The sequence below is a fragment of the Dermacentor silvarum genome, chromosome 8 (genome assembly GCF_013339745.2).
Source record: "Dermacentor silvarum isolate Dsil-2018 chromosome 8, BIME_Dsil_1.4, whole genome shotgun sequence".
NCBI classification, from domain to species: Eukaryota; Metazoa; Arthropoda; class Arachnida; order Ixodida; family Ixodidae; genus Dermacentor; species Dermacentor silvarum.
The window spans coordinates 35,455,975-35,466,466 of record NC_051161.1 but is presented as its reverse complement, the minus strand read 5'-3'; the positions used below and the strand labels follow the sequence as shown (position 1 = coordinate 35,466,466).

Genomic DNA, 10,492 nt, shown 5'->3' with positions numbered 1-10,492 from the left:
GTCGACGCGCGACCCGTTGTTTCTCAGCTGCTTGAGAATCCGAAGAGACGATAGCTGCGTCCAGGCACGTGGTAGTTTCTAGGGCGATCGCCACCTCTTCTGCAGTCTTGGGGGTTTTGTGCGTGAACTGTGGGAGACGCTAGCTCTCTACCCTGGGAATTTACGACGCTCAGGGCGTAAGCGTTTCTTTGCGGGTATTTAAATGCGTCGTTGTATCTGGCGTCCGTATCTTGCCTGTGTCTTCGCCGCAGGGTATCCACTCGGGCTTGTCTTCTTTCCTTGTGGTACGTGGGGTGCATGTTGGGTGGGGTTGGTGCTTGCACAGGGATTCGCGGATGTTCGGGGGAATTCTTTCTTTTCGGTCCATGGCGGCTATAAAGGTTTCGCCTTAGCTCCGCCGTTGGAGCTAGAAAATTAGTGGACATCTATAGACGTTTTCACGAGGGCGCTCCCGACGGTCTGGCGTGGAGAGTATGTGTCAGTGTTGCCTGTTCGGTCTGGACTGTGAGCTTGCCTTGCGCTTCCATTGCGGAGTGGTAGCTTTCCTTCGATGTTTCCGTTTATTTTTGTCACGAATGACTTACGCTCGTAAATAATGGCATATATACTCATCAAAAGGCTACAGGCCAGCACTGTGCAGTTTATGGGTGCACAAACAACCAGCGGAAAATAATGATTTTAGGGACTAAGTGTGTCCACAACACAGCACTCCGCAAGACCACTGCCGCGATGTGGTATGTTCACGCTTCGCCGGTTTCCTGCATCACCTGAGGACTTGGCATTTCAGTCTAATGTGAACCAATGCACACATCAGTAAAATAACGCATATTGGTAAACTCTTTTTGGCACATTTCCCAACAGGTTGCGAGAATTGTTAGGTCTTCGATGCAATATTTTCTCGTATGTAGTGGCAGAGGCTACATTTGTTATTCTTTCAAACACGACTTCATTCCAGTGCCTAATACGGGGGTCACACGGCGCACTTTTGATCGTGATCGAGCCCGACATGGGTTGAATTTCTTGGTCGCGATTGGATTCTTTGCTCAATCTGCGGAAGGGAGCCAATCGCGGTCGAACATTCCGATCCAGATCGGTCTCGATCGCTATAAAAAGTGGCCGTGTGACACTGGTATAAGACAAATTGGAGCAATCTGCGAGAGAACTAGTCGGTAAATACACTTCGCAACGATCTGGAAAAATCGTGTCCTATGGAAGATGTATGCAGACCCTGTGTCCACCAAAACATTGTCTCTGCGATCACACGCACCCTACGCGGCCCTGCCCATAAAGGTAATTAACTTCAACAGTGTGGTGCTGCATCGAGCTCACCCATCTTTGAGCGTTGTCTATGTGCTTGGGCAGCAAGAGATTGCAAAGACCAACGTGTCAACCTCATCAGTGCGGCCTAGCGCCAGTGTTTCGGGAACCGTAATGCGCTAACTGTGCGTGGCGTAGAAATGCGCTAAATGATCCCGCGCAAGTAAGAACGTAAAAAAACGGTATTCGCACGGGTGCGCGGACAATAGCATCATGCTTGCAAGAATAACAGTAACGAAAAAAAATTATTCGCACAGTCGATGAAGTGAAATACTTACGTGCGTGCAGAGACTGCTTCGCTGACCACTAAGCGCTTTTCACTCACGGTCAGTAGTGATTTACAGTCATATGCATATGTATTTATTCTACAATTGTTAAGACTCGACATTACTTTATTAGGAACATAGCACAGTGAGACGGTGTAAGTGAAACAAGAGAAAGAGCAGAGATGGCCCTAACGCTGCAATATTATTGGCTTATTTCGCTTCAGAGATAGCGCACACGAACAATTCTTGCCGTACGCGATATCTTCAATACAAACTTCGCGCACGATCTACGTTAAGGTTCACCGTGAGCGAAGCTTGTTCCAAATTCAGACATTCGAAATTAAAGCCATCCCAGGTAAACAAACGTAAAATATATGTAAACAAATATATCTTTATAACAAGTCCTGTTATAATCCCTATTGGGATTGACAGTATGTATAAATAAATAAATACTAAAAATAAAAATTTAGCACCTGGGCTGTATCAGTCGCGCTGGCATCTGTGATCACTGCCGCGCGTCGGTTCGCTGCAGGTACCGCGCTGCTCGATCGCCCTGCGTTATGCTTTGACATTTGGCTATAAGCACCCTGCACCGAACCAGATCCAATAAATTTTGGATGATTGAGCTGTTCAGTTGCGTCGGAAGCGTATGGAGTAACCACCGCATATCTACCAACCACTGACACGCGTCGTCAGATTGCCGGCGCCTGGTTCTATAAGCATTGCCCGACAGCTACGTACGCGCCTGATTTCGCTAAATGAGGCAACCCTCAATCGCGAAACGTAATGGTGATCAGATTCAATCGACGATGCGGTCACATGTGCCCAGCAATAACAATGAAATATACCGCTGATTAGCACGCCAGGTCTCGACGAAGCAGACGCGGCTGCCGCCGCTACCGACGAAGAAACACCACATCCACTGGCTGGGCTTGCTGTTGCCGTGGCCCACTACATTGAGCGCTCACGCGAGCACGTGAAACATGTAACAAGTCAAGCGGCACAAGACAAGCGAAGCGGAAGAAAACAATCGAAATAATGCGCGGCGAAGATCACACAACCGAAGTGCGGCCGGCCTGCTCTCGCAAGGCGCACAGTCCAAAATGGCGGCGACGCTAGACGTCGCTCGTGTCGGCCAATGGCGCTGCTCAAACGTCGGTTTGTGAAAAGGTCTATACGAAGTAAGTATAGTAGTTTTAGGGGCCGTATAAACTTGTAAACATAGGCATAGCTAAGTTAACAAGTACGGTGTCACGTGCGCACAAGCAAACATGAACGCATCTTACTTGATGACCGCAGAAACTCGCTCTCAAAACCCTGGAGTGAGTAAGTGCGGCGACGAGCGAATTCACGTTCATTCTGCCGCCCGCAACAACGCGAACCATGCCGCAAAAACACAGCGCAGGGTGGACTCTGTTCCCGCCTTAGATGGCTTTCAAGATCCAGCGGCCCGGGCGGGCGGGCGCGCGCGGCCGCTCGGGCCGCCCGGAGTAATATGCCCCCCCCCCCCCCCCCTCCGCCTCCCTACTTTCCCTCCGGAGCGCTGCGCGCTACTGAAAGGCGAGGCGCTTCCTTCCTGTTTTCCTCCCTTGCGTGCGCGAGATTGAGCCGCGATCGTCGGCTCACCCTCGCACACGTTTACTCGCACGTATAGCATACGGCGCATGGCGACGATCTTATCGCTCTTGGACTTTAGGGAACCAAGCGACGACGCCGACGACAGAAACGGGCCTGGAGTGTCCACTTGCTATTACTATCGCAATAAAAGACGGAATAAGATGGCACAATAGACGTCATGGCACCGATCCTGTGTGTGAGTGATTTTGAAAAAGGAAGAGAAGAGAAAAGTGCAGCGCCGTAACTGCCTCTCGTGTGAGGGCACCTCAACAGCGCTGCACGGGTGGGGGGAAGGGGGAAAGAAAGTGAGAGAGAGGAGAAAGAGTAAAAAAAAGGGGGGGGGGCAGCGGTAAGGAGGGAAGGCGGCGGCACGACTTACAGCCGCGAGGAAAGGTTTGTTCCTTCCAAGTAATCTAGTAGCGCCGAGAAGGCGCGCCTGGCGATGGATGTAGGAGTCGCCGGGAACAGGAGTGCCCGAGTGCTGTCGGACGGCAGTCCGAGGCTACGGTAGGCGGTGACAAGTGCGCCGCGTTCAGCTGCATACGCGGGGCACCTCAGGAGAACATGGTCGAGGTTCTCGACATCAGCGCACCTGTCACAGAGTGGTGAGCCGCTTCCCGAGAGTCGGTGTTTGCGCTCCGCCGTCCGGCAGCAGCCGATGCGGAAACGCAGGAGCAGAGCTCGATCCTGTCGGCTCAAGCCCCTGCGCGGAAGCAGCTTCGGGGGGGTCGCCGCCGGCGACGCGAAGGTCGGGGTGCCTCGTCTGCAGGTAGCCAGCCACGGAGTGACGGGCGACGTCGAAGGGCATCACGGCGAGCGACAGGGGCACCGGCGAGGTGTGGGCCTCCCTTGCAAGCCGGTCTGCTTCCGATCCTCAATTCGCAGTGTTGTCGGGGGTGCAGGTGCTGACGATGGGAAGACAGCGCCGGGAGGAGGAAGGTGGGAGATGTAGTGCCGCTTGCTCATTCGTTGTCGCTAGCCATCATGCCACGTGGCGAGTGAACGGGGTGGCACCGAACGGTTGGCGCAAGCGATGATGTCATCAGGCCGCGGTGGAGTTGTGGACGCGAAAGCATCGCTTACGCCGATTGCCGCAGTGCACGAGAATATCAACATTGGATGTAACCGCTCTTTGTGCGCATGCGTGAGGAGCAGTGATTGTGAGAGAAAAATGTGGAGATTTGCTCCTTGAGATCTGTTTTCGCCCAAGTACTACGGAGGAGAACGTTGTTTGCTTCGTTCGTTCCTAGCCGAGTTGGTAGTTCAGAATGCACGACTTGCGCAGCTAAGAAAGCACGCCCGAGGCGCAGTGGCGCACCGACGGGGGGGGGGGGGGGGGATTCGGGGGTTGGAACCCCCCCCCCCCCCTGAGGCCGACTTAACCCCCTCTTTTGTTTAACCCCTTTTCTTTCGTTACGCATTTGAGTACTGCAACTAAGATGTAAGACGCGCAATCGTCTGCACACTCGCAAAAAGCGCATTTTATCGACAATTTCCCGTGAAGAAATCGAAATTAGTGCTGTTTAGATGGTGTAAGGAACGAAGCGACTGCGCGTCCGCCGGTAGCGGTTTATTGAACCGACTGCTCAAAGATGGCGCTAGCGCGAGCCTTTTTCTCACGCGTTCTCTCCTCTTCGTCGTCTTCAGTTTTCATCACACTCCCGCGGCCGCGCTGCACGTGTGCGCCTCCAGGAGGTAAAGCCGCTGTATGGGACGTCGCACTTGCTGGCCGTTCGATAGTAGTATCAGGAAGGACCGCGCAATACCGTCTCTTCCTTGAAACGCCTTAACGACGCGGCCCATCTTCCATGCCATAGGCGGAGTGTTTATGTCCTCGACGACGACAAGATCGTCGGGCTTTAAGTTCGATGACGGCACAGGCTTGCTGTGGTGAGCAGAGCGCAGGAAAAGAAGGTATTCCTTCTTCCACTGCTTCCAAAGCCTGCGAAGCAGCTGTTCCCGATGCCGAGCTCGTCGTCGAAGGTCAGGCGCGTCAGCAATAAGAGCGGGGTTTTCTTGTTCTGTTGGCAAAGTGACGAGACGCTTGCCGACTAAGAAGTGTGAGGGCGTCAAAACTTCTGCGGATGTGACGTCATCCTCCAAGTAGGTGAGCGGACGGCAGTTAACTGCCGCCTCAACTTCAGCAAGCACGGTGAGTAGCTCGTTGTAGCTCAAGCTGCTCCGTCCCAGGCAACGCTTCAGTGCATCCTTAATTGTGCGGATTACACGCTCCCAGAAGCCTCCCCACCACGGCGCACATTCAGCAATAAAGCGCCATTGGATTCGGTGAGAGCTGGCATAGTCTTGAACGTTGTCTTTGACAGGGGAGCACAAATGCTTGGCGCTGCAGCGGAATGTTTTCGCGTTGTCAGAGTGCACGATAGCAGGAATTCCACGTCGTGCTGCAAAGCGTCTGAAGGCTAGCAAAAATGCTTGCGCTGTCATATCTGTGGTGAGCTCCAGGTGTACTGCCCTCGTCACAGCACAAGAAAAAACAACGATGTACACTTTTACAGTGGATGGTAATTCAGCACGACAATAGAGTGGCCCGCAGAAGTCAATTCCCACCACTTCAAACGGTGTTGCTTCACTAATTCTTTCCCTTGGCAAGGGTGCTACAGGGGCAGCTTCGGGAAGTAGGCGCCGTCGGCGGCATGCTAAGCACGCTTTCAGAACGCGCTTCACTGTGCGACGCCCCTTGAGGATCCAAAAGCGTTCCCGAAGGTCCAGGAGGGTGAGCTGAACTCCTCCATGTAGGAGCCTTACGTGTGTTGCATCAACCAAGAGGTCGGTGAACCGGTGATCTGAAGGAAGCAAGATCGGATGCTTCAATTCCTCTCGGTCGTTAAGCTGCTGCAGTCGGCCTCCTACACGAAGTAGTCTGTCACGGTCGAGAAACGGCTGTAGCGTCAGCACACTGGAGGTGTTGGGAACTCGTTGTTCTTCCTCCAAGGCCTTGACTTCGATTGCGAATGCGGAGTGTTGGACATGCCTCAACCAATACATCTCCGCCTGGTGCAACTCTGACGCCGTAAGTGGTCCGGTACAAGATGGCATGTTCTGCGAAGCGTTCCGACGAAACCGCATGATCCAAGCCGTTACTCGCAGTAATCGGGAGAGGCGTCCAAAGCTTGCAACCTCAAGCAATGGCTCGTGTGGGGGCGACGAGAGTACCACTACTGCGGTGGGGCAAGCGGATATCTCTTCACTGGTCTCGCTAGAAAGGGCCTCCGGTGAAGGAGCAGAACAAATATTCGCAGGCCATTGCAAATGGGGCTGTGACAACCACGTAGGACCGGTCCACCAGCAAAACTTGCGCGTCAATAACTGGGCTGCTACTCCACGCGTGAGCAAATCTGCTGGGTTGTCGGTGCCTGCACAGTGCCTCCAAGAATACCCCGAAGTCAAGCGTTGGATTTCGAGAACACGGTTTCTCACGAAAGTCTCCCAACGTCTCGCGTCAGCAGCAATCCAGTGTAGGGCTATCGATGAGTCGCTCCAAAACACGCCCTGACAGCTGGATGTCTCTGGAATTCCTCGGAGGTAGTTCCAAAGCCTGGCAGCCAACAGGCACGCAAGCAGCTCTAGGCGTGGCAGCGAGGTAGTCTTCAGCGGTGCGACCCTGCACTTGCTCATGAGCAGCTGAACCTTAACTGTTCCTCCTCTGATCTCGTAGCGCATGTAGACGGCTACGCCGTATGCCAGTGGGCTTGCATCGCAGAACAGGTGAAGTTCAAACGGTGAAATCTGTCGCGGATTGTGACAGATGACGCAGCGTGGAATTCGCAGCGAGGAGAGCGTTGGTAGTTCGGATGTCCAGCCTTCCCACTGTTTCTCGACGTCTTCCGGTAATGGCTCATCCCACGGTGAGTTCCTACGCCACAGCTGCTGGAACAATAATTTCGCTCGAATGATGAACGGAGCCATAAGACCTAAAGGATCATAGATTCTTGCGAATGACTGCAGAATGGTGCGTTTCGTGGCTGAGTGCGCAGCGACATACTCGGAAACGGCTTTGGTGGTAAGCACGATATCGTCAGCTTCGCGGTCCCATACTAAGCCAAGCAGCTTTGTTGTTGCTTTGGCTTCTCCAATGGTGTCGAGAGAAGTGTTGTCCTTCAGGAATTGATGGCAAAGAACGCTGGAGTTGGAGCACCACTTTCTCAACTCCATACTTGCATCTGCTAAGATGGCTAATGCAGCACGGTAGATTTCGAGGGCCTCTTCTTCAGTGGAAGCTCCTATGACGAGGTCGTCCACGTAGAATGATGTCTTTAGGCGTGTAGCTATTATTGGCTGAGCCCTTTTCCACATTTCGAAGTGATGCTGCAAAGTAGCAGATAGAAGGAAAGGGCTAGACGACGCTCCGAAGGGCACACGAGTCATTCGCCATTCGACGATGGAAGGTATTTTCCCCTCGTCGCCGGGCAGTCGGTCAACCCATAGAAAGCGGAGAGCGTCGCGGTCTTCAGGTCGGATTGAAATTTGAAGGAAAGCCTTCCGGATGTCCGCTGTCAGGATAATTGGGTTCATCCTGAACTGTACAAGCAGTTGCAAGAGCTCGGCACCAAGTTTCACCCCTTTGTCCAAGATATCGTTGAGCGATGACTCGCCCCGTTCATGGGAAGAGGCGTCAAACACTACGCGTATCTTCGTAGTGATAGCTTCCCGACGGATGACTGCATGGTGCGGAAGGTAGTAAACCGTCGCTTCGGGTTCTCGAGAGGTGTCGACACGTTCGGCGTGACCTTCTTTGAAGTACTCACTGATGGTGCGGTCATACTCCTGGAGTAGCTCCTGTTGTCCGTCGAAGCGCTGAAGCTGGCGTCTGAGCCGGTTTTCGGCGACACTTCGATTGGTGCTAGTCAGTCTTCCCTGGTGCCTTATCATCAGAGGAACCACGTAACGTCCAGCTTCCTTGTGCACGTACTGTGTGAACTGAGTCATTGCCGTTTGGTCACAAACTCCAGCGGTATCCTGAGGGTCGGTTATCCCTATTGCATCGAGTCGCCACATCTCCGTCGGGTCAGCAATGTCAGGTTCGGCTTGCCCATTCCGCTCACACGCAAGGAATAGGGCAGATGCGCTGCAGTTCCAATTAGGCAAGGCATTGGCGGGCCTTACTGGGTAGACGCCTTGCACTAGCCAACCGAAGACCGTCTCAACCGCGCATAGATCGCTGCGTAGACGTTCTATTCTTCCGGTCACTATGCGCCAATAGCAATCTGATCCTATAAGGACACTGATTGTCGGTATCGGCCGATCGCCCAGTCGATTATCATCTGCGACAAACATCTTGCGTTCACGCAACTGTGCGAGGAGATCTGGTCCGATGGCTGGAGTCTTCACGGTGCAGACTTCCGGTACCTCCAACGCATCTACGGTGACGCTACGTGAGTCGAACCGACTATGAAGTTCGAGCTTGACACTTCGACAGCTGTAAGGGCGGGAACACTTAGAAGTGCCAAACGTCCAGAGAGAGAGGTCTTCTGTCCCGAGGGAAGGCAGGTCGAGCCTTTTGGACAGGTCGCGTCGAATAAAGGTTCTCTGGCTGCCGGTGTCAAGCAGTAGTCGAACTAACACGGAATTGTGTTTTCCGGACGCCCAAACTGTGGCCGTTTGCATCAAGACAGGTGCAGACATATCACTACTAGCTGGAGCACTTGTCACTGGCGGCTTGACACTTTTCGTTGGATCATGGTGGACAAGTGGATCCCTGCTCTCCGGAGACGGGTAGTTGCGATCTTGGTTCCATATGGCGCAAAGTACGGAAAGGTGACGTTTCGAGCATAACTTGCACTTGATCCACGCGGCGTTGCGGCACATTCGTGCTACATGGCCCTCTCTGCCACATTTAAAACAACAGTTCTTTCCAGCAAGCCGGCGTCTGATCTCGTGGGCTGACAAAGTGGCGTGGCAGTCCTTTATGGTGTGGTCACGGTCATCACACAGTACACAGCAGGGATGCTCGTTCGATGCTGATCCTGCGGCCAAGGCTAATGCTGACGGTACCGGCGGTGGTAGACAAGGTCGGCACCGCCCTTGTCCCGCGGAGGTAGTTTTCGGTAGGCACCTTGAACGGGAGGCGTGGCTCTCTTCTCTGCTCTCGACTTGCACCTGCAGGAACTTCATGACCTTTCTCACCTCCTCTTGCCGCGACCTCGGAGTAGCCCCGTCATCGGGCTCAGTCTCCTTCATGCGTTGACGGTAGAGAATAGCGATATCTTCGGGAAGCGATCGCATAAGAACGCGATGAAGGATGACCGCGTATTCTGACGCTGGAACGCCGAGGCTGTCGAGGCAGCTTGTACGAAAGTGCACCTCTTCGTAGAGTTCCCGCAGCTGCGATACTTGAGAAGAGCGATCAATGGGCGCAATGGCAAGTAAACAGTCGATGTGGTCGTCAACGAGGGCGGTATGACGGCCGAACCTCTCTTGGAGCAATTTCACTGCTACAGCGTAGTTCGCTTCCGCCAGACGCACACCTTCGATTGCACGCTTCGCTGTTCCGGTTAAGTATGATCTTAAGTACGAAAATTTCTCGATGTCGGACAGCTCGCGGTTGTTATGGATCGTGGCCTCGAAATGTTCCCAGAAGCCCTGCCACTCGCGAAGTTCACCGGAGAAAACGGGTACCTGTAGTTTCGGTAGGGCAACTCGGTGTAACGGTGCTCGGGAACTTGCTTGAGTGGAGACGCCTTGGGTGGCGGTGTCGCTCAGAACGCTCTGTGTGGCGCTGTCTCCGGCTCTTGCAGCAGAATTCAGAATGAAGCGGACCCGGCTCATGGTGTTGCGGATCTTGTCGTGGTACTCCAGAGCGACGGTGGCTTCCGCCTCATACTCGTCACCATCGTCCATGAGGTCGGCAATCATCTCGTTGAGCGCTGCTAGTGCCGAGTCCTTGTCCTGCAGGTCATCCAGAATAACTTGCAGGTCGGATGGCGAAGGATGCTCGGCTTGTAGCGCTTCGGTAGCGGACGAGATGAGCCTTGTAGCAGCGGCTCGAAGTACGCCTCTGCTGCGTCGCAGTCGATCCATCGTCGGTGCAGGACGCCAGTCGTCTCCCGGGTTTCACGGCACCATAAATGTAAGGAACGAAGCGACTGCGCGTCCGCCGGTAGCGGTTTATTGAACCGACTGCTCAAAGATGGCGCTAGCGCGAGCCTTTTTCTCACGCGTTCTCTCCTCTTCGTCGTCTTCAGTTTTCATCACGCGCTTTCACTTGCACATACGGCGCGCGGCGACTATTTTGTCGCCCTTGGACTTTATACGGAACCTCACGGCGACGACGA

At 53.8% G+C, this 10,492-nt stretch overlaps 1 protein-coding gene across 1 annotated transcript in view; it reads right to left on the bottom strand.

Moving 5' to 3' along the window:
* LOC125947520 (zinc finger CCCH domain-containing protein 4-like) overlaps window positions 1–367 on the bottom strand; it is a 36,680-nt gene extending 36,313 nt beyond the window's left edge. Inside the window, exon 1 of the mRNA XM_049672412.1 lies at window positions 235–367. Coding sequence (XP_049528369.1) covers window positions 235–367 — 133 coding nt within the window. The remainder of the gene's footprint in view (window positions 1–234) is intronic.
* Window positions 368–10,492: the final 10,125 nt, after the last annotated feature.